At 45.5% G+C, this 23,963-nt stretch overlaps 1 protein-coding gene across 2 annotated transcripts in view; it reads left to right on the forward strand.

Moving 5' to 3' along the window:
• odad2 (outer dynein arm docking complex subunit 2) overlaps nucleotides 1-21,465 on the forward strand; it is a 36,119-nt gene extending 14,654 nt beyond the window's left edge. For both annotated transcript variants that reach the window (XM_071896952.2, XM_071896951.2), the window contains 11 exons: nucleotides 683-829; nucleotides 1,221-1,430; nucleotides 2,725-2,958; nucleotides 3,416-3,526; nucleotides 3,709-3,863; nucleotides 8,230-8,410; nucleotides 8,505-8,566; nucleotides 11,069-11,183; nucleotides 14,431-14,619; nucleotides 14,885-15,106; nucleotides 21,254-21,465. In XM_071896952.2, the coding sequence (XP_071753053.1) occupies nucleotides 683-829; nucleotides 1,221-1,430; nucleotides 2,725-2,958; nucleotides 3,416-3,526; nucleotides 3,709-3,863; nucleotides 8,230-8,410; nucleotides 8,505-8,566; nucleotides 11,069-11,183; nucleotides 14,431-14,619; nucleotides 14,885-15,106; nucleotides 21,254-21,367 (1,740 nt within the window). In that variant the 3' untranslated portion in view covers nucleotides 21,368-21,465. The remainder of the gene's footprint in view (nucleotides 1-682; nucleotides 830-1,220; nucleotides 1,431-2,724; nucleotides 2,959-3,415; nucleotides 3,527-3,708; nucleotides 3,864-8,229; nucleotides 8,411-8,504; nucleotides 8,567-11,068; nucleotides 11,184-14,430; nucleotides 14,620-14,884; nucleotides 15,107-21,253) is intronic.
• The last annotated feature ends 2,498 nt before the right edge of the window (nucleotides 21,466-23,963 follow it).

Below are 23,963 nucleotides of genomic sequence, written 5' to 3' on the forward strand. Positions count from 1 at the left end.
GGTTTGACCACACATGCCCTATTTTTAATGTATTGTTTCTTTATTTTTTTTAGCAAACACATTGTAGTTAAGAGGTAATAAAACCTAATCGGTTCAATTTCCTGCCCCATGTGTACGGAGAGGCTTGAATTTAAATCAAAGAACAGAGTTTTCCCCCCAAAACCACTTGTTGACTTAGTAATGTTGTAGTTACTAAGTTGCTAATTGTCCGGACGTGAATCTAAAATGTCATGTGTGTATATAGCAACTGTCAAAACAGATTCTCTTTTTTGAAATGCTAACTCATTATTAGTTTCAGGGTTTCGATGCTGATGGTGTTCTTTTTCATCTTAGGTCATTGTCTAATGGTTTCTGGCCTTGGCTCCGCAGTCGGAGCACAGTGCTCCGTTAGCAAATAGTTTCTTTCCATCAGTGTTTACCACCACAAAGCTAAACACTTACCAGGCTGTGGTATAAACAAAACAACCCCAGCAGGAGTGGTATTATGGAGGGAAACAACGGAGGGAGGGAGGGGGCGGCAGAGGAATGGAGGGAGGTCTGTATCCTCCTCATTCCCTTTTCCAAATGTCTGTTTAATGTTTAATTCTCTCTTTCTCTCTCTCCCTCTCTCCCTTTCTCTCTCTCTCTCTCTCTCTCTCTGTCTGCCGTTTTCATTCATTCGTGCTTGGCATTATTATTTCAGGGAGGCAACCAGACGGCCACTGTGATTGCTCTGTGCGCCATGAGGGACTTTAATTTAGTGCAGGAGACGTGCCAACTGGCCATCCGGGATGTAGGTGGCCTTGAAGTCCTCATTAACTTGCTGGATACAGAAGAAATCAAATGCAAAGTGAGTAGCCATGCCAGAGCTGGACCTGGATGGCCCGCAGGCCCGAACAGAGCCAGCCCTGTGTGCCAGCCTGTGTTTTAGCTAGAGAAGCACTAGTGCGGGGAAGAGAGCATGCCTTTAAAGACACAGGGTAGCAATTACTCTCCAATATACCTAATGACATGTGTGGGTGCTTTTTAACCTGCTTTTATTGAGGCTTTTTGTTCTGTCTATTTTTAGTGAGAATGTGGGCGAATGTTTGGCTACCAGTTATTGCTGTACTACCCCAATACAGATGGAGACCTCATGTTGGCATTAGGCGCAACAGTTTCTCTTCCATCTCAAAACATGCCTGTCGTTTTTTGATTGTTTTATTAGTGAGTGAGGATGTTTGGTGTGTCTGTGTGATTAGATTGGGTCTCTGAAGATCCTGAGGAAGATCAGTCACAACTCTCAGATCCGTCGGGCCATCGCTGACCTGGGTGGCCTGCAGACCATGGTGAAGATTCTGGACTCGCCGGTCAAGGACCTCAAGGCCCTGGCTGCCGAGACCATCGCCAACGTGGCCAAGTTCCGCAGGGCAAGGAGGACCGTCAGGCAGTACGGAGGTATCAAGAGACTGGTGAGTCAAAGCACAGTCCAGGTTGGTACATGAAAGGACGATAAAGGAGAGAGCAGAGATTTCCCTCTCTGGCTGTGTTTCTGTGTACCGTCATTGTGAAGTGCAGCAGGAGAGAAAATTATAGACCAGACCCTGCTCTCAGTGTATTGGCATTAATGAGAAAATTTTGGTATACGGTTGCAGATATTTTCCATTAAAAACATTGAAAGCTTATTTGGACTGAATTACACACAAGCTGAAAGTACTGTTAACCTCCAGAGAAATGAATGTTTTTGTGATGAGTAGCTTTTGAGAAAAACAACATTTTTTCAGGTGTGAACCAGATCGGTAACGACGTTATGCGTAGGGCAGGACGCCCACTTTTGCAGACCAGAAAGCGGGTCGTTTTCTTACTATTGATTGATTAGTCTTCTGAAAGATATAGCGTGTAGTGCAGCTTAGCACGGCATGGCTGAACTCTTCACCATTACTGTTTGCTTTCTGTCTACATAGTAGATGACATAGCCAGACTATGCTAAACCAAGCATTTCAATGCACGGTAAAGCATTGACCTATACATGCCCTTTTCACACTGCATAGCAGTTGCCAGATAGTGGCCCATCTGTCCCTTTTTCACCTAGTTTGAAAACACCAGAGTGGGTCCAGGGGTAAAACAGATAGAATGTCCCTGACATCCCCCGACCTGCATTCATGTTTATTGACAGAGGGACCTGTGATTAAAGCCTCCATGCCTTGTATATTTTCCTCAGCCCCAAATCGGATGTTCTCATGTGCAAGTCACTCGCGGAGGCAGATTAATTTCACGCTATGCTACGAGACCACCTTTGAACTGTGCAGTGTGTAATAGCTTTGCCTGCTCTGTCTCACTGGCCAGGAACTATGGATTAGAACACTGAATGATGGCCATAAACCGTCACACTGGGCTTTTCAGGCCTAACATCAACATCTGCCCTGACGCTTTTCCACTCCCAGCATCTCTGGCTTTTTAATTCTTTCAGACCCAGCGGTAATAGAATTTTAATTACGCCCCCAATCACAGCCAACAACTTGCTATTCTCATCTGGAATCGTCCATTATCACCCCAGTTCAGCCAGTGAAATTTTCAGAGTCCTTGAATTTGAGTCAAGTTCATCGAGTTTGCGTACATGCGTGCGTGCCGGCGTCCGTGCCGGCGTCCGGGTTACCGCTTGTGTGCACATGCGTGTGGTCCGCCTGTTTGTCAGCACGCGTGTTTGCGTATGTGTTTGTATTTATCGGTGTGTTTATCCACGTGTGCGTCTATCTCTGCGATCAGGTAGAGCTGCTGGACTGCGTTCCGGATTCGGCCACGCTGACTGCAGAGCAGGAGAGGGATGTGGAGGTGGCCCGCTGCGGCGCTCTGGCCCTGTGGAGCTGCAGCAAGAGCACCAGAAACAAGGAGGCCATCCGCAAGGCCGGGGGCATCCCTCTGCTGGGACGCCTGCTCAAATCCCCCCACGAGAACATGCTTATCCCCGTGGTGGGCACCCTGCAGGAGTGTGCCTCCGAGGTGAGGGGGTCCGCTCATGAGTACTTGACATGGCACTAGCGGATGGGCTGAAGCGGGATGAGGAGTGGGGGTGGGGGCGCATGGATTGTACCTGTAACTCTGATTATATGTAATAGTAACAGTAACAGTAATAGGATACAGCTAAGAAAAAAAGAGTATGAATAAGAATGAAGCAAATGAGGGGTATTAAACATAACACAACTGACATTTAAGTAGAATGAAATATATGAAATATATGAGTGCAAAATAGCAGTAGAGCAAAGAAATGCACAAAAAACATATAAAACTTGTGTGAAATTCAAGATCATAAAAATAGCATATATTTGCAGTATATAACAGATGAGACAAATATGAGAATATGAAAAATAACCAAAATGCGAGTTTGTGGCATGTATACAGCATAGCCTATTTATTGCCTATATTAATTCTTATGTGGGCTGTTTTTTGTCCGCCTCAGAGAAGCTACAGGATTGCCATTCAGACGGAGGGCATGATCGAGGACTTGGTCAAAAACCTCAGCAGTGACAACGATGAGCTTCAAATGCACTGCGCTAGTGCAATCTTCAAGGTAGCTGTTTTTTTCCCCCCTCTGCATACAGTATCTCCACTGGCTCCGCACGTATTCTATATATGAAAAAAAACTAGCGGAAATTGAAGAAACGATATTAAACAGTCTTTCTCAGTCTCATAATTAGATCCAGACTGCAGAGGGAGTTAATGTACACCTTGACTCTCTCCGGTGCTCTGCAGTGTGCAGAGGACAAGCGAACCCGTGACCTGGTGCGTCAGTACGAGGGCCTGCAGCCCCTGGTCTCGCTGCTGAGCAAGGCGGACAACAAGCAGCTCCTGGCCGCCACCACTGGGGCCATCTGGAAGTGCTCCATCAGCATGGAGAATGTGGCTAAGTACGCCTGGGTTCAGGGTCTCACCTTATTACCTCTCATTAACGCACACGGACACATACACACATGCGTAAACACACAAACACACACACACACGCAAACGCATGCGAAATAGGCAGCAAAAGCATGTCGACTACTACTAGTGAGGGGTGCTGTTTTTAACATACCAGGGGTATTGGAATAGCCCCATGTTTTAAGATGTATGACTATGTGTTTGTAATTAGTGGTAACGGATTTGTCTGACTTTGACAAATCACTTACATAGAAACAGCCATCTAATGAGCCTCCATTTAGAGGGGGGTTAATAGCAATTAAGCATTTCACCCACATGTGCCCATAACGTTTGGAAAATATGTTTGCTAAGTTGATGTGGTTACCAGCAGTCTTATGTGAATACAATAATGGCAGAGGTGGATACGGCGCAGCCTGTAAAGCCCTGCAACAGCATTTCGGGGGTTCAGCCGACTCTCGAGTGCATTAGGGTCGTCGTGCAATCATCACATGTGCTGCTTTTATGGGGGCTCTCATTCATTCGCATGCCGGCTGTGTCACTTTTTCCACTCTCGTGCTGTTGTCATATCTCCTTCTCCTTTTACGTTGTGTCTGGTTGAAGTGATTATTTGGGCAAAATGTAAAGTTTTTGTACGGATTCTATTAGCTGTGATCTTTTATGTGAGTGTTTGCCGGCCGAATGCGCGCTTTTCCACTGTTAACAAAAGATGAAGTATAAGTGTCGATTTTATAGACTTCAGTGATGTGTTAGTCGAGGCAGTGCCCCGCTCGTATTGAACCAAGTAGGCATACTGAAAGAATCAGCCTTGGGATGGCAATTTTGTAATGTCAGAAAAGGCGAGCTGACATTGCCTTTAATCATTTGTCATGTACGGCAGACGTTTATTTAAGTGTCATTTAGCCTAGTTCCTTCAGCAGTGACATTTCTGGAATGGTTCTTGGCTTTTACTTTAGTGTCAGATGATTTTTTAAGTCAGTAATTTTCCCTCTAAAATAAATAATGCCCGGAGACCGTGCCCTGGCAGCCCCATACCTTTCCAGTGGTGCTCCCATGAAAGAATGATTTAGCTGTATTTATTTTCTTATTCAGTGTGAGGCTTGGGACGTAAGATATAACCCACATGCATTGATTTAATACCACGGTAACTTCATAATAAATTCAAGGCCTGTTTTCCACAATGGAGCCAAGAAACTGATAAGACATTGTCTGTTAATAATTTTTTACGATAAGAGCGCTTTTGGAGTTTTAAAGTTTTCTGTTGAGGTAAGATTATATGGAAATGTTTCGCTTCTCACTCAGAAACGCTATATAATTCAAATTGCAGTGGAATTCTAAAAATAACAAGAAAAAGGCGCAGTAGCACTCACACGGGTCTTTCTGCACTTCATATATCATAACTGACAGAATGATATCCTACATTTAGAGTCTAAGTTAAGTCCTCCCAACTGGAACTGAGTGTCTGTTGCCACATTCAATTAAGTAAGGATTTCATTACAGATGCATGCCAATAACCTCTCTTTAAAACAAGGTGGACAGATCGCTCTCTGTTTGACCAAGTTCAGAAAGGATAGGATCAGTAGATGAACACTTTATTACATTTAAGCTTGAAAGAGACTCATCTCCTTATATTTTAAGGGTACAAAATGAACCTTTTAAACTCCTCATCCGCTGGCTTCTAAACAAGCTTGCATATCCAACTCGGTTTTGAACAAAAAAAGCCTCTAAAAAAAACAACAAAAATGGCACAGACTGGGAACCCTTCTGACTGCAGCTTGGCGTGGTGATAAAACAAGTTAACTGCACTGGCCATGAGTAATATGGCACCTTAGTACACTTGCTCCCAGTACGGGCTCTGTGCCCTAGGGTAATTACTCATAACACTGTTGCTACGCAAAACAGTAATAATAATCATGATAATAACAATAATAGGAATGCTGATAATGATACCATTAACCACATGTAAACCACAATTAGTGACACTTCATTTACAAACATCAAAAGACTTTCAAGGTTGCCCTGACTCTCATTACGGTTAACGTAATATTTAGCAAAGGTATCTAAGTGAGAGAACCAAAGGGCCATAACATGGATACAGAGTTCCCATTTAGCGGTTTCTTTTCCTGTGTGTGTTGTGTTTTGTTTTGCTTTTTGGACGGCGTGGGCACTTGGGTGTGAACGAAGGTGAAATTTGGCCGCCTCTTCAGGAGGAAACCAGCATGATGCGGAGCGAGTGTTTTTTATGCACACTTAAATTTGCAAGTGGATCTGTTTTTTTCGTACTCTCCTAGGGTTATTTGAATCACTTATAAAAATGTCTAGGTCAGGCGAAAGCTTGGAATGAAATGACCGAGCCATTACTGTCAAAAGGGAAAGGCTGCTAATGGTAACAGAGTTTCAGGGGCGTGCGCTCATTTCAGAATCAATCATAGGCCGAGCGCTGTGCCGAAATGAAAATCATTTTGGAATATATTTTACTACAACAGTAATGAGAGGGAGAGACAGGACTTTTTTTTCTTTTTTTCATTAAGTGCATGGACAACTGAAACAGACCTTGTGGCCCGTTGCAAACAGCATGCTTCTTTGTGTGAGTGATGTTTAGCATGGTCTGGACAGTATAGAGGTGGGGAGGGAGACCTCCACTCAAGACCAGCAGCAGCATGTGTTAGCCATTTGCCTGATTAATGATGCATCAAAATGAGAGATGATTGATGCCCAGAAATATAATTACATTCATAACTTAAGTGTGTTTGTTTAAAGCATCATCTTAACGTCCAGAACTTATGTTTTTCATGAGACTTACAATATTACAGAGAGGGCTGTGCCTGGGCCATGGTTATGTACTAGGGAAAAGTCCTGCTAGGAAACACTGAAACTTATTTTGTGCAGATTTTAAAGCAGATTTATGGATGCACTGATATATGGCCCCTTGAACCTGTATTCTGAGGTGTTACGGACACACACAAATGCTGTTATAAAAAAAAAAGCCTTAACAAAAGAGTGAGGGAATAACTTTGCAATGGAAAGTCATGACTGCCAAGTCGTGGACCGTATTTGCCAGCACAATAATGTTTGGGGTCAAGATTGTGGGGTTCGCTTCCAATTACTGACTACCCCTCCATCCCCTCTGTTCCAGCCCTATGATGAGCAGACCATAATTGCCTATCCAAATGATACTTCTCCTTACCTCACGTCCTGTCTACAGCTCTTTGCTCACCCGAGAGTTATTCAGTTGTACCCTGCTGTTCCCTTTCAAATGAAATAAGTCAATCTGTCTGTAAAACTTCAGGTTGCTAATGTGTCCCTTCATGGGCACTGCTGAGCTTCTTGGAGGGTCTCTTCTCACAGTCCCTGAAATGATGTCTTTCTTTCACTCGGGCCCTCCTAAAAACCCTAGTTGGTATAAAAGGCAGCATTAAAGCTTTCTGCACCACCAGTTGCATGTGTTGCTGCAGCAGATGAATGAGGGAAGGAAAAGGAAGACAATCAATCATAGAAATCTGCTGCACAGAAGCCCCACTGTGGTTCTTGTGTCTTCTGACAGGCTTTAATAAAGCTTCCAGTTGTGTGGAGCCCAGTGTTTTCAGTAGAAGCCGCTTCAGGCAGCTTTGTGTAATGTTACTCTTGCCATCACGTAATTACGTTGAGTTGGGATTGGTTTAACAAAAATAGACATGACTTGCCGTTCATTTATCAAAAGTTATGTCTGTGATTACAAGATAATTCTACTGTAGTCCACTGCCGATGACACTTCTGTGATGGCAAAGGAAAACCCTTGTTTTTCTTTTTGGTGAATTTGACTGAAGTTAACTTTTGGCAGCTTCTCTGTTCATTAGCAGTGTTTTCACTTGCAAGAATAGGCTGTGTTTTGGTGGACCCTGACCAAAACCAAATGACCTTGGCCATCTACAATAGCCTACGGACTGTGTTGCCAGCAACCGTAACTGTGAATAAAAACAGTCGTAGAACTTAACTGTACATCAGAGGATTGTTGAGGCTTTCTGCGACCGCATTATATCCTTTTTAAGTGTTTACTATAGTTTACCACTCTATAGCACTGGCAAGCAACGCTAAATCACAGCAAAACAGGGAGTGAGCGCTTCCAAGCCACAGCAAACCTTCGGTCATACAAAGTACATGCGTGGGGCAGCTGTGAGGAGCCGTGGGAAAACTGCCTCTGCTACTGTGTTCTGCACCCAGGCCACCCGAAGGCAAAGCCACCCAATTCCTGCACAGTAGCTGCTAGATGTCACCTTGCCAACTGATGTCAATGACAATTTATTACTTAGCTAATATGATGCCGTGACATGATTACTGAGCCGCTGTATGAAGCCGAGCCTCTCCTTCTCTCCTCCGAAGGTTTCAGGAGTACAAAGCCCTGGAGACCCTGGTTGGCCTGCTGACTGAGCAGCCTGAGGAAGTGCTGGTCAATGTGGTGGGAGCCTTGGGGGAATGCGCCCAGATACCCGCCAACAGGGCCACCATCCGCAAGTGTGGAGGCATCCAGCCGCTGGTCAACCTGCTCACTGGAACCAACCAGGCATGTTGAGTCATCTCTGTCTGCACAGAAAACCTGCTTATTTTTCATTTGTTCATGTAAACATTCATGCACGTGCTTTCTCTCATTCATCTAGGCGCTGCTTGTGAATGTGACCAAGGCGGTGGGCGCCTGTGCAACAGAGATAGATAACATGACGTAAGTCTCTCTCACTTCATATGCATCCGACAAGGTCACACGGCCTTTGAGGTTTCGCCTCCTGCCGCAGAACACATTTACAGCACAGTGTTTTCACAAGGTAGACCAGTTCCATGTGAGGTGTCTCTTAAAAGTTAGTGGCTCAGCGGCTTACCCATTGTCATACTGAATTAGGTCCAAACACATATTCTTGGCTGTGGAATGATGTCATATGTTATGGCAAAGGACTGACACAAACTCCGGGATCCAAAGACAGTATCATTACACTGTCATGGGCCAATGTTTAAAGAAATCTATGTTCTTTTAATGTATAATTATACAGGTAGCTCTCTCTTTCATCCCCAGCTTAATGACAGATGTTAAAAGCTTTGTTTATTGTACCTGCTGCGTTAAATATGGTTGTGGTTTAATTCCCAGTGTTTTACTGTAGCGCTGTGGTCACTGTCAGAACTCGAGCTGGTCAGAGATACATACCTAAGGCTGGCCCTGTCCAAGACTTCATGGCTGGGAAAACACAATGAACCTACAGTCCAGAACAGTCTGTGTTCTTCTTATTCTGTGTTCATTTAACCTCTGCAGAACATTGTGTGGCCTCCATCTGAATCTCATTGCTTTTACAAGGCTGTTATGGACTGCAAGATCCCTCTTAATTAACACTGGACGCAAATGCAACTTGATATTTGAGTTCACATTGTTAGTTAGCTGTTAATGCTATTGTTTGAGAGTATTACATTTGTTGGTTGAGCAAAAACCCACGGGTGCAATAAAAAGTGCAGCATGTTTTGACAAAATAAAGCCACTAACTGTGCTAGATTCAACACAAGAAGAGGAGTGTTTTACATCTAGGCCGGTCATCCAGCAGACATGTTCTCCATGTTTTCTCACGGTATGTATATTTAGGCCAGACCTTGTAATCTTTTAGCGTTCACACTTAGCTGTAAACAGAAAGTCGTTATTTCCACAGGCGCTTTTTGTATGTCCTGTGGTGGTGGCTTATTTTGAGACGTATGTGTACAGTAGTTTGCTGAGCAATTAACATAACTCACATTTGATTGTTTCCTGCTCCAAACTGACAAGGCCAGCGCTGTTTTTCAGATTCCCAGTGATTAGACTCTCGCTGTTTGGCTAACTAACAAACATGATGATGTGATGTGTGCATATCTCCGGTGTTGCCACACAGTCAGCTACAAAATCCCTGTCTGTTATGCATCACTTCACTTTGCCAACAAAAGCTATTGCTCAAGTAGCACCTTATGCTGTTCGGCACGATCATTCTCTCATCATCATTCTGGTGCAGGTCATCCATAACTACCGAAAACCAAAAACAAACGCTGATCACTTTGAAATTTTCCATGAAATACTCTTATGTTTGTTTTCATTCTCAACCAGTAGGCAGTGTGCGGTTAATGACATAGCACTTCCTCCGATGAATCCTGTGTAGCTACAAGGAGGAACACACGTTGTTTAATGCCTCCAGGGTTTGCGGTCTCCTCCTCTAATCCATCACTGTCAGCTGCATCTTCATTGCTAATCTGTTTCATACCTGCTTCTTGGGAGGACGGAGCTGTTTTGGCGGACGATATGACGCTTCGTTTTTGTTTTCGGTCCGGATTTAAGAGGCCCCGCGGACTGGAATCTTGTGTTATGATCCCCCCAGACTGATTTATGTGCAAACGGAAGACAGATGGCGCAGGGGACGTCCCTGATGAGTGTTCGCTCGTTGCCAGTCACGGAGATACTGTGATTAGGGAGTGTTTAAGTAATTATGACAGCATTCAATGTCGGCCTTGTTGGTGGAAGCACACATGGGGAACACGTTACATGTTATTTATACCAGACAACGGGTGCACTGTGGCGTAATTCTTTGGGTTCCCAGACCCTGACTGCAGTTTTGACTACAGTCATGTATGCGGCATGAAATACGGCTCATGCTTAAGTAAACTTCACTCAGACCCTATGAAATATAGAGAGACCTGTCTGTGGCTCTGTTTGATTTGGAAAGAGGTCCTCCTTTTGGCCAGGGTTGAAAAACAAGCCACCAACATACAGCGTAACTTTGTCTCAGTTGCTATTTATAAATCCATGTATGAAGCGCTACACACAGATGTATACGAGTTAACCTCTGGCCCTAGCATCGCTGAGCTTTCCCATGGAGAGCGATTTGAGTGAGCAGACAGTGGGTGGGTTTCAGGTCTGGTTGAGGAACTGTGCAGGACTGAAGGCGGGCTGTGATGGGAAGCCCATGCTTAAATTGATCCCTCCTTTGATCCTGCTTGGCAATAGTTATGCGTTGCCTGCTCCTGGCTGGGGTGACATGGTCAGAGCTTTGAGAAGCAAACATGATCAGAAAAAAAAAGTTGCACTCTTAACTCAGAGTATATGAAATCACAATGTGCCTACTTTTATCTGTCATGCTCATTCTTGTATTCTTTTTCTCCTTCTTCCCCTTTTTCCCCACTCCTTACCCCCACTCGTATTCTCCCTCTCTTCCTCTCTCTACAGAATCATTGACCGCCTTGATGGAGTGCGCCTGCTCTGGTCCTTGTTGAAAAACCCCAATGCAGATGTTCAAGCCAGCGCCGCATGGGCCATTTGTCCATGCATTGAGAATGCGAAGGTACAAGAGAGCATTTTTCACTCCTCCACGACCTAAAGTACATTTGTCTCCCGTAATTGCCTCTGCTCCGTGTCTGTGCGGGTGAAAAAGACCAAAGGCACATAGATAGACTATAAATCAAAGAGGTCTGCAGGGTGCGTGTTGTTCCAGAATAAAGGGTTATCAGGGTTAGATCCCTCTCACCGCACAGAAGCCTGCTTATATCACCCATGCTTGTCTCCAAAGCTCTCCTTCCAACCTGCTGTTGGGAGGTTTGCAGGGGCAGAGCAGTGTCAGCCGAGGCTTACATGAACCCTGGGCTAATATGAAGCAGAGAAGCCTCCTTGGCACACTGGGATTGGCGAACTGGGAAGCAGGCAGGGAGAAAGACTGAGTAATATCCTGTGGCATGGCTTCTGATTCCCCAGCTGAAAATCTTCCCTCAACATGCTACTAGTTACAGAGGCACACAATCCAGGCAGCAGACTTGCATGCGGCACAAAGTGCTAGACGGTGTCTCCGGTGAACCCACTTCTATAATACAAACATTACTCAACATGAAGAAAACAAAGGCTTGCAAAAGCAGCCAGCACATGGCTTAAATGCTGCTTTCATCAGGAACGTGCAACAGGCAGATTGGTCTGCTTTAAAACTTTAAATCTGTTTTGTTTTTGAGATAAAACTATTCGAGGAATGAAAATAGATATTTTGGAGTTCCATAAACATGTGTGTAATATTATCATGTTTTCCTTAAAATATTATGAGCTCCTTTATGCCCTCCTTCCAAGCCTGCAGCCTAGTATTACACAGCACTGGTGTCAATCAACTCTTATTTCAGTTAGACGTCAGCAGGTCTTTGATCCCCTGAGTGCTTGTATAATTTCCAAATACAAACGTAACGTTGTTCTATTAGATTATCGCCGTGATTAAGGTAAACAGCTTGTCAGTGGGACAATCTGGTTAAGTTTAAACAGATATATTGGGCCCAGACAGGTGTCTTGGGGGTGAAGCCTTTTTTGCTGGCTGGAATTTCTCTGGCCCAGAAGTGTGGCGAAAATGATGCATGGCAACCATATGGAGGGAGAGGAGGTTCCGCGGACCCGCTATTGAGCGCTAACAAAGTTTGACAATGTTTGTCTGGACGTCACCGTGCCAATTTTGAGGGAAATGCATGTACATGCTCTTTGGGTGATTTTTCGGAGACGGGGGCAACGACAAGAGCTAAATAGTGCTTTTTGCCCGTCGAGCCGGGGAACCTGATACAGCTGCTTCAGTGCAGTAGTTATTTAGATAAAAACCCCCATGTGGTTTGAGTTAGCAGTTCCATAGAGGATTTATGAGAGAGCCATGGTATAAATGCATCTGCTGGATGCTCCATGCTGCTGCCCCTCCTCAGACACAGACAGACACATACAGCACACCCCACTAGCACTTGCCTGCCAGGTCCACGACTTCAGCACACTTATTATCATACAAGTGCTGTAAAGGCTTAGTAGTGAATCAGTCAGTTAGCTTTGTTCCTCAATCAAGGAAGTAGAACCTGCCCGGTCGCACCTAATGAGGTGTATCATTAATTTGCCTGGACATGGAGGCAACTTTGGACGCTTGATTTATTTTTCCTTTACATAGTAGCCATGTATGTTATAGAAGCCTGATTGCTTCAGAGAACGGGTCAGGGCAGCTTCTGCCATTCTGAGCTTGGCTTCCTCCCCTCGGCTCGAAATCACGCACAGCAGATAATGTGTTTTCTATTTCATTTCATCCTGGGTAAGAGGAGGGGAGAGAGGGGATAGCGAGAGAGGCCTTTCCGTGTGCAGCCTCATAATGCTGCGGTTTTCAGATCTGGGGGCCCGTCCAGGCCTTGAAAGAGATCCTGGCTAGTCTGTCGCAGCTGGTGGCTTGAGAGAGCTTCCTGTGTCACAGGGACTCCCGGCCGGCCGTCATCAGTATTCCTGAGGAAGGGCTTCCTGTGTGCGTCGGGGGGTCAGCTCCTGGCCCCGGCCCCCCCGCCCTGCGCAGCGCACACGGCTCATCCTCTGGCACGGCATCACAGGACCCATAGACAGCGACCACGCCCTGGTCAGATCTCAGCTATGAGCTCTCTGTTAGAGAGGGCAACTGATGAATAATCACAACAGTACATCCAGCTCTCCCAAAGTAGCTGTACACTAAAACCGCACATCAGGACCTGCTTTTTGTCAGTGCCGAATTTGATGAAATCCCTGTAGACGTCTGCTGCCTAGTTTAAAGAGTGAGGAGCAAACGTACAGTATAGCCTACATATTGAATTCTGTGTTTATTGTACTCCGCAGGTCTGTGCCATACATCAGTAGTGGACATTTAGATTGATGTTGAAATGGACTCAAATTAAGCGTGCTTTGTGATTTGCATCCAGTCCATCCATAATTGTATGCTTTTGGGGAAATTTCTGTTCTATTTTCATAGCATTGAACATTACAGACTCAGCCACCTTGATGTATTCGTCCCTTTGGTGGCTGGCGATATGGTGAGTTGTGATTTTAAACAGCGGCCTGGTGTGCCAAGCCATACTGAAGTCAGTGCCCATGCCAGCTCTTCCGCTGTGGTTCCCTCGGCACTCGCCACCAGCCTCTTGGCTTGGTAGGCATCGCCCCATAAGTGGCTGAGAGTCCTGTGGTACCCGCTGGTGCCATGAACTCAAACCATGAAGCCTCTAGTCTACACTGTGTCAGCCCGGGGCAAAGGCTTTAAATGTCACTTCTAAGCTCTAAATGCTATGTTTCTTCCTCACTGACAAGTTCGGGCGAGAGGAGGAGAGGCTGACAAAGATGTCAAATGTCTTATTGCCTATTCAGACAGATCCAAATGACAGTTCTGCCATAGACAATATAGCAGATGCTGTTGAGGCGTTTTCATTTTTGATAACATTATCCTGTTCTACGCAGATGAAGATAGACATGACGATGATGATAAAGTATATAGATTGGTGCAGTCAGGTCGCACATTGACGACATCCTTTTTCCACTCAGTGTAATGCAGCGTAGAGCCAGGGCTATGTATTCCACCTCTGATTGGGTTACACTGATGGGACTTTGATTGTTGCCTAGGCTGATGAAAAGACTTTGTTTTTCCTTATTTTTGTGTGTCTTTTGTTTTCTCTGCCTTGCTCAAATGCCCCTGCCTGCCTCCCCTCTTTGCTCACCCACTGCAGCCTCCCCCCCTTCATCAGCCTCCCCCTTCATTTGCACAGAGCGAGAGCACCAGCTAATAACAGGCCCTTTGACTTTAGGATGCAGGGGAAATGGTGCGCTCCTTCGTCGGTGGATTGGAACTGATTGTTAATTTGCTGAAGTCAACAAACAAAGAGGTACTGGCGAGCGTTTGCGCCGCCATCGCCAAAATAGCCAAAGACAAGGAGAATCTGGCAGTCATCACCGATCACGGGGTTGTCCCGATGCTGGCCAAGCTGACTAACACAGTAAGTATACCTCCGCACTGGAGACAAACAAGATTTTCCTATTCAACAACACTGTATTTACTGCCGATATACGACTTAACTGTCTTTACAATGGATTTACGACGCCATTTTCTTAGTCATTGCAGCATAAATCCAGCTAATGAGAACGTTGATAGATGTTGCCCAGAGTTTCTTGCAGAGATATAGTAGAACTGGTGCTTGTTGTACTGTACAGTGTGCAGACTGGTCTCTGGGGCCCAATAGCATCCCGTTCTCCTCCACACAGACCGACGACAGGCTCCGTCGCCACCTGGCCGAGGCCGTCGCCCGCTGCTGCATGTGGGGAAGCAACAGGGTGTCTTTCGGGGAGGCCGGGGCCGTGGCCCCCCTGGTGCGCTACCTCAAGTCCAAAGACAGCTCGGTCCACCAGGCCACGGCCCAGGCCCTGCTCCAGCTGTCCAAGGACCCCAACAATTGCATCACCATGCACGAGAACGGAGTGGTCAAGGTCAGTCGCACTACTGTTGCAGTTGGTTTTCTTCCCCCAGCAGATATCATACAGACTCCCTATTTTTTGCTTTCTTTGATCATTTACAAAGTAGTTATTTCTTTTGATTTAGTTTGGTATTCTGAGACTAAATCCGGCATAATTGCATTGAGGAAAATGTGCCTTGGTCTCCCACCACCCTTGTTTTAGCGATGTGTGAAAAACACTGAGTAATAAACTTTGAAAAGCTGTGACTATTTTCAGAGCCTTTGACCGATGGAGCAGAAACAAAGTGGGTTTTATTCGGCGGCGGAAACATGACTCCACTTTCTAGCCGTCATGGGAATTCAGAAAAGCAAACAGCTCAGTGTGTGCGAAGTGCCATTTCCCCGGTAGACCCTAGATGCCATTACAGCACAAGTCAAAGGGCTGTAGCTGGGGGTAACAGTTGCTAAGGGCTGTTCCTGGACATCAGGGCAGAATGCAGCAATGATATGGTTCAGGCCAAGGAATAGGGTCAGAGCTGCTCAAGGCTAAAAGAGAACAATGTTTTGGTACGGTCAAGGGTTTTCTTCTCTGTAAAGCTACATCCGCTGTTTTTTTTCATCGTTTTCTTCATCATGATGAGTTATGCAGTGTAATTCCAAAAGGGAACAAGCATTGTTTTGTCAGTGCATTTTAGCCTATCGGGCTATTTCCATGCTCCACTCCAGAAAGTGTTTATGTTTGTCTCTGACAGTGATGTAGAGATTTTATGTTAAGATTGCCCTGTAATTGATGTCTTGTCACAGATGATCATGTAGCCGTAATTCAATGTTTGGGAAAACATTTCTAGCTTATTCTCTAATTCCATCATGTTTGGCGGAGAAACACTTTCACATGAGAAATCTTTTTGTGGCCACAGAGAGTTAAAATTGTTCCTTTTTTTTTCTCAATAACAACTGCGATATAAATTATGAAGTGGTTATCCAATTGCAGCCAAATATTTTTTCCCATGTTCATTTAATGGTGTACTTTAGCTTGATCTGCTGTTACAGTGTATGTGGTTCAACACTAGCCATAATTGGTAGCTGGACTGAACATTGGGTGTTCCGAAAGAGTTATGTCCAATTTGCAAAAGTCGTTAAGCTGAATGTTTTTTGTAGTTCGAGCCACGACAAAAACTGGACAAGCCCTCTTTCTTGCTCTCACTGTGTGTGTGTGTGTAGTTGCACGTGTCTGTATATTTGAAAGCTCTGTGTATGTGTTTGTGTGTATGCACGGGCGCGCGTCTGTGTGTGTATGTGTGCAAATACACTGCATACCACCCTTTTTAATCTGTCTCTCTGTTTGCCCTTATTAATGTACCAGTTCAGAGTTGCAACACTACTCCATAATGTATTTTTGGACTTTTAAAGAGCTTAATTACCAAAGGCCACGTAACTGTTTCATTTGTTCTTAATCTCAGACGTGGAAACACAACACAGGCAGGCTCATTGTTCAGTCTGGCCTCCAGTCTCGGCCAGTCTGGGGAGGGAGGCTGATGTTTACCTGCCTGACCCCCGAGGAAACATTATGGCATGAGAGCTTGTCAATCTCCAGTGAGGGAGCCGCTCAGCCTGCACTGTAACGCTCTGCTTGGTGATATACAGGCCACTACCGCAGAGAATGTGCTAAAACAATATCTCTCAATAGTTCTGAATGGGTCGGAGAGGGTTTTAGCGAGGAGCGATGCCGGGTCCGGTCCGCGCGGCGCGTCTAATTTACGGCCCGGCGTAAAACTCTCGACTGCCTCTTGTATTATTGCAACCGTATTTCAAAAGAGCGTTTCTGTGCCACTGAGAAGCTCTCAAAACATGTTCACCCACGTGTAGTATACGATTTCCAATGATTTCTCGCAGCGAAGGCCTCTCTCCCTGCAAATTCGGTTCAGTAAGTAACTTTCCTCCCCAGCACACTTAATGGTGTATAGCCCGGTCCCCCAAGAATCACGGAGGAAATTAAGCATTGAAAAGAAAGTATTTCACACTGGAAAACACATTAGTGACCCGTCTCACTTTTCTTTTTTCTCTGTCCCTTCCACAGTGTTAAAAATCCCGAATCCATTCAATTCCAGTTCTTCACTTTCATAAATCACACATGGGCCTTTGTGGTATATATAAATATAATACAATTAGAATAATATATAACATCTTTACATAAGTGTTTAATTTCATGTTTTGAAACTCTTTGAAACTCTTGTTTTGTCTGTTCCATTTTGGACTCAGCATCATCTTGCCCTTTGTTTCATTGTGTGATGTTGCTCCGGTTTTCCTTGGTCTTGTCAAGGAAATCTGTTGCCCCCTCAGAAACAAGTCTTGTTCAGGATCCAGGAGCACGCTTTCCCAGAGGAAATGTCTACCAGGGAAAAGAGAATTTTAGCCTGAGAGATGAATTGCCCTCCCCGTTTGATTTGACATCTACACTTGGTATCTCACAGTTTTATAAGGATGTGCTTTATTTTGTCCCATGTACAAAATCAACACGCCCTCCCCTGCGCTTTACATTGCTTCCAGAGGACTGGGGATTGTTTGCCGAAACCATAAATCCTAGTAGACAGCTTTAGCCAGCTTTTTGTATTAAAGAGTCTCTTTCATAAGAAAAGCTTTGTGAAGTAAATTGATGAAAATTACAAAATGCCGATGGTAATTATTGGTAATTTTCAACTGAAGGTATTCCAGAGCATAGCTTTTGCCAGGTCCTGGTATGTATTTTAGGCTTTTACTAATCTAAATGAGAAAAACGTTTGCACTTTTGTTGCCATGAGCACACTTCTGCCCCGGCGCGGTTAGTGTTTGTTTTAATTTTTTTCTTCTCTCTGACAAACTCAGGCTTCAGGAGTGAAAGTGTGAGGCTGTGGGGGGCAAAGACTACACCAAATGAGAGGGAAGGAGAGGAAAACAAGCAGCGTCAGAATTTAAACAAAGCGTCGCAGATTTATTTTTGAGGTTTCCTCTCGGTCATGCTTTGTGTCTAACAGGATTTCAGGTCGTGGGGTGTGGTGAGCAGATGACACAGGCGCCGCATGCTACCTGCTCTGTTTTGACTACCGTGTTTTTGAGATCCATGGAGTGTAATGCTTCAGTCCCGCCGACATAAGCCTCTCCCCCGCACGCCCGATCCGGAATGCCAAGTGGTGTCCTTCAGGTTGAAGAGGCTTTGGGTTCAGACTGAATGTCTCGCAATCAAACTTTCCGCTCAAAGTCATTGATTTTAATGCTGCCTTCCCTCCTTTTCCTCTTCTCCTTGAGAGACAGGGAGAAGCCAGCTTAACAGTCTTTGGCTCACTGGAGGCTGTAGGGAATGTTGTTTACCTTGACTTTCCTCACTAACTTCCCCTCGGCCCGGCTAAACACTGCTGTCTGTTTGTGCTGTTTGCCTACACAGGGGAGCCTGAAACATGGGAACGGCGGGGCTGGTGGGGGGGCGGGGGGGGGGGGGGGGGGGGGGGGGGGGGGGGGGCGGGAGGCTGCTGGAGCCATAATGGCTGTCAGACCCGGGGCACAGGGGAATTTCAACCTGAACTCCTGCAGGGAGTTGGCAGGGAGTTGGCGGTCCAACAACGTGCACTTAACACCGTGACACCTCCATGTGTGATGGGATGTGTGCGTGCACATGCAACAATGTGTGCAGCCCTCCCACACCGCACGCCTTGCTCCTCTCCCGCTCCCCCCCCCCCCCCCCCCCCCCCCCGCTCCCCAACCCCCCCCACCCCGCTCCTTCCACAGCAGCCAGAGAAGCGTGTTCCCCGGCTCCCTTCTTGGAGGTCAGGACTCACTGGAGCTCTCTGAAGTGCAAAAACCTCAGACTCACGATTCATTTTTCAAACGTGGGGCAAGTGTTCATGTTACCACGGTCAGGGAATATCCAACAAGTGGCGTATTATATTCTTTGAGATCCCAGCTGGGAGGGAAAGAGCAAGGCAGGAAAAAAGAGGGCAGCATAGAGAGACACGCTTATCTTAGCCTAGCTGTGCGCTTCGGGAGACCTTATTTGGCGACGTCTGAATAACATGCTATGAGGTTGGCATAAACGCTGCCTCTGGCACTTCTCAGGCATCCTCTCTTTTCACAAAAGAGGCTTGTTTGAGCGAGCTGCATGTTTTCTGGAGCCTGTGGATGTAAGTTTGCTTTCGGAGGTGTTTTGGATGCTATTTAAAAATCATATAAAAACCGAGGGCAAACGCTTCACATACACTCCCTGACACTAGCGCATTGAGAGGAGCTGACACCTCGGCCCGCAGTGCGCCCTTTTCCACCAAATGATATGATTATAATCAAGAGGAATGGTATTATTTTCTCAGCTTTTAGCGGGTTGTACTGTATTTTAGGTCCACAGCCCGTCCGTGCTCATACACAGAGGACGGTTCGCCTCATCTTTCATCTGTTTTCTTTTCACTATTTATCTTTGTGCAGAAAATTCTGGGAATGTCTCCTCTCCACTTCCTTGGCTCAGCGCTAACCGCACAAATGTGCGGCGCAGCCTTTTAAGTTTGCATGTAACATGGAGCGGGGTCAGGGTTCAGCCGCAGCCCGACTCTGACATGCATTATGAACGCAATGATAACACGGGACGAAAACAGACTCCGGTTTGCCCGAGCAGCGATCGGATGAGTTCAAGACGCGGGCCGAGCAGTTTCATATGGAAGGAGATAAGACAAGGCAACACATGATGGGGATTAGCGGATGTCTACGCGCAGGCTGTTAGCAGAGATGATTATTCCTAGAAAGGATGACAGTGACATTTTGTTAGCGTGACACAGACAAAGGAATTGCAGCACTTCCTATCTCGACATCTGGTGTCAGCGGAGGTTTAGTGTGAGAGGGAGACAAGTGGGGAGAGAGACTGAGGCAGGCAGGACTTTTGAGAATCATTCTGCTTGCTTAAACTATAATTCAGTGGACGGATTTAAGTTTTAAAGAGGCTCAGTCCTCGGTTCATTTCCTTCCACAGTGACAGTCTAGATATTGTCTGCTGTGCTGCTCATAGGATCACCAAGGATGTGACATGGCAGCAGTGAAACCAGGGGAAACAATCCGGAGGGCGTTCAAACACCACTTCTAAGCCTGCTACAACACACTCTTGTTAAACAAGTCTTTCTGAAAAGATTTTTTCATTCAGTGGAGAAAGAGGCCTTGATATATGAGGCTCAAAAGTGGCTCAAATGGCTCAACAATTAATGCATTTATCAAGACTTCATTATGTTTAAGACTAGGGAGTTCTTAAGTGCTTAGTTTGGGGATTTGATGTTGCCTTTGGTTCATTATTGATGTAAACAAGAGTAGCCAAAATAATTGCCAGTGTGGCTTAGGAAGGCTCAATGGCACACCATTGTGATTTCACGAAGGAGCACACATTGAACAAATTTAGATTCATACTTTGCGCCAGAGTGTTTGTGCCTACATTTACTTTTATTTTGATTCAGCCCTGCAGCCGCCCACAGACATAATGTAGTCATTTTGCTCAAGATAAAAAAGCAATAAAAAAAACAAACAAAAAAAAAGTCATGCAGCGGTATACCATAGCCAGTTTGTTTCTTTTCGCTTCTTTGTATAGGCTACCAACTCTTTGAACGCAATAAAAACTTTTTAATGTATAATTTTATGTAACCGAAAAATGCACCTCCAAAGCTAGAGATTTCTGGAGAGCGAAAAACCCTGTTCTGCAACGAGATCAAACGGATCCTTTATACAAGCCAGTAATAGTCGGATATAATGTGACCTTTGGAGCGGTGGAAAGGCTGTCGAGTGGTGTGGTTCGTGCTCAGGTTTTTAATGTCGAGCCTGCCCCGCTCGACTTTCATCTGAACAAACTTACAGAAGCATGTGTGCTCGCAGCTGTAACCCCTTTGCTGAGGCATGGTTTGGAAGGTTAAAATGGGACACACACAGAGTACACACACACACACACGCACAGAGGGACACGTGCCACTGCAGCTTGGGACTGTCACAGCACAGCCACTGTATATCTTTGCAGCCATCGTCGGTGGCAGCGTGCAGTGACTGCCTGACATGGCTACTGGATGCTTTCAAACATACCTACTGCAGACTGTATTAGCCCTCCCTTGGATAACTGTTATTCCTCAAGAATCTGTTCCTGCTGTACATCTCGCCCTGCCAACTCTAACTGCTGCCTCCTCTACTCCTACAGCTCCTGATAGGAATGATGGGTTCCACTGATGAGATCCTGCAGGAAGCTGCCGCCGGCTGCGTGGCCAACATCCGACGACTGGCCCTGGCCAATGACAAGGCCCGATACGGTTAGCGGTTACCACCGTTCGCAGCGCCCCTGCTCTTACCGGTGCTGAGGGGCAGGTTTGGACAGCCACGGCAAATATTTACACTCCCATCCATCCTAGTGTACCACCCTCTTCTTTTCCCCATCCTACTCCAACGCCACAATAAGAGTGTTTCAAATAAAATATTGCATCTCGAGTGATGAGTGTATATTTATTTGCCGTCCCGCTTCCGTTCTAGCAGGAGGCTTTCATCCCGAGCTCCGCATTTACATCAATTATCTCATCAGGAGTTCATGCAAACATTTTAGGAAGCCCTCTTCTCCTTCTCTCCCTGTCTCGGCTTGGAAATTTTGATGATAAAAGTAAATGCTTCGTTCTTCATGTTTGTTCCGACGCCAAATGCCCCTGCGCGTTCCTGCGAGGAAAGCGGTTCGGAGCGTGTTCTCTGCAGTCGCATTCCTTGCGTAATTCACACGAGACCACGATATCTAAACAAGAGCCACATCTGGTTGCGTTGTTCAACCTCCTCTTATACATATACTCCATAGCTGTGCGATGGTTAATATATGTACCATATCCAAATGCAGAAAACACACAACCTGCAGAGAGACATTTGGATAAACCGAATAACTCATTATCAGTTGTTACAGCGCTGTGCAAAACAGGGAGTCTGCACAAATGTTCTTGTAAACACAATATGATAGCATGTCCTTTATCCACTGCAAATATTACCTATAAGTATGAATTTAAACCATGATTGATAGAGGCATTTTCCATATTAGATACAATTGACTTCATTTTACGTCTCTGTTGCACTATGGGTAGAGGTATTCATTATAAATAATAGAATATGTTTTCTAAATGTCCTCATTATTTTTGTCAGTAAAAAGAAAAACATTGTAGGTATTTGTGGCCAACTGGGACCACGTCTGCACCAAAACACTAACATGGCATTTGCTCAACACTAACTATAAAACAATCCATTGGAGGATTTTTGGGGAACATAAACTGCTATTTGTTTTGTTTTTTCAAAAGTAATAACATTGTTCTAGGTTTTGCTTTTCTTTTTTAATAAAATCAGAGGTTTCCATACACTGAGACGCCAGTTTTTATAGCTGTTGTTTAATAGCTTGTTTACAGATTATGGACATTTCCTTAGATGCCGTCGAGTCCTGTCTCTCTGCATATTTGCACATTGTCATAGTGATGGTGTGCGAGTGCTACTCCTTGCAGCTGAGCTGAGTTTGTCTGGCCCTCGTCTTTTGTCCTGTGTTCTTGTTTAGTCTAAGCGGGCCATGTCAGGATCAACTGTTGCACAGCGGATCTCGGTACAGGCTGTTGGCCTCGACCACCGCCAGCCTCTCGCATGTCTGTCTGCCTCTGTGTCTTTCTGATCCCATTGTCCTGGTCTCAATTAGCGTTGATGCTCAGCACACCACCGCAGAGACTGCCACAAAAGCTCAAGGGACTTTCATCATTAATATCAGCCACGTGCTAATATAGAAAATTAGCAAAACATCGAAAATATGTGGTCGAAAATCTTCATCACTCTTTGAAGTCTAAGCACTAGCAGCTGTTATCGGGGGTCGCGGGGAGAGCGCGGGTGGAGGAGGGTGGATGAGTGAACTCTAACTTGATTACTCCAAAGAAGCAACTCCCTCCAAAAACACAACTAGGAGCTGGAACTTGAAGTGAGCCACTGTCTCCAAACCATTCGAAGCGAATAAATTCACGATGATTAATGGCTCTTTAATTCCATGCAACAAGCTTTATGGCCTCCAAATCATGCCGTACGTCAAAACAGATTTTTAGGAAATGTTTAAAGGAAAAGCATTTAGTAACCTAAACAAGCAAAGACGGAAGCCGTTATTGTTATTGTTCTCTCGTGTGGCTGCTTAATCTTCCCTTCTCTTTTTTTCCTCACTTTCTTTCTCACCCTGTTTTTGTATTTTGATACAGAGGTCGCTGACTGGAAGGATATGCATAACTAACATCATTAAACAAATGTTGCATGTTCCACTGAAGGGCAGGAATTTATGAGATGTGCAACCCCACTTCATGTTTTAGCCATCGGCGGGACGGGCCAGAGGCTCTGTCTGGGAGTTCAAGATGCTTAGCATTATCCACAGAGCTTAAAAAGAGAAAGATATATTCTTCCTCTCCACAGCGGCTTCCCACTGTGTCCTCAGACCTGGATGAGCCTTGATGTACTATTTTAAAGCCTTCCTCTTGCTGTTGTCGTAAAGAAATACTCCTTCGCTTCACTTTCTGAACCCTGTGTAGCACTTTGAGCGCAGGGGAGAGGCCGAGCGGAAGTAGCAAGTCGGTTTCGGGAGCCTGTCCCGCAGGCCCATTGGTCATAAAGCCACAGTTGAGTGTATTAGTTGAGCCACAATCCCTCTGAGAAAGGAAACTGCCACTTTCTTTGGCTTGCCGTCCGACACAGGGACATTATTCACGGGAAATTAGAGGTTGTGCCTCCACGCCTCGGCAGAGGCAGCAATTACGTCCGGCTCTGGCCTTTCTGGTCGCCGTTCGAGATCCCGTGCTTCTCATGGATTCACGGAAGGGATGGAAATAGTGGAGGGATATCCCTGATGTTGTGGCTCCTGTTTGGAGGGA

Source organism: Centroberyx gerrardi, chromosome 22, assembly GCF_048128805.1.
Source record: "Centroberyx gerrardi isolate f3 chromosome 22, fCenGer3.hap1.cur.20231027, whole genome shotgun sequence".
NCBI lineage: Eukaryota > Metazoa > Chordata > Actinopteri > Beryciformes > Berycidae > Centroberyx > Centroberyx gerrardi.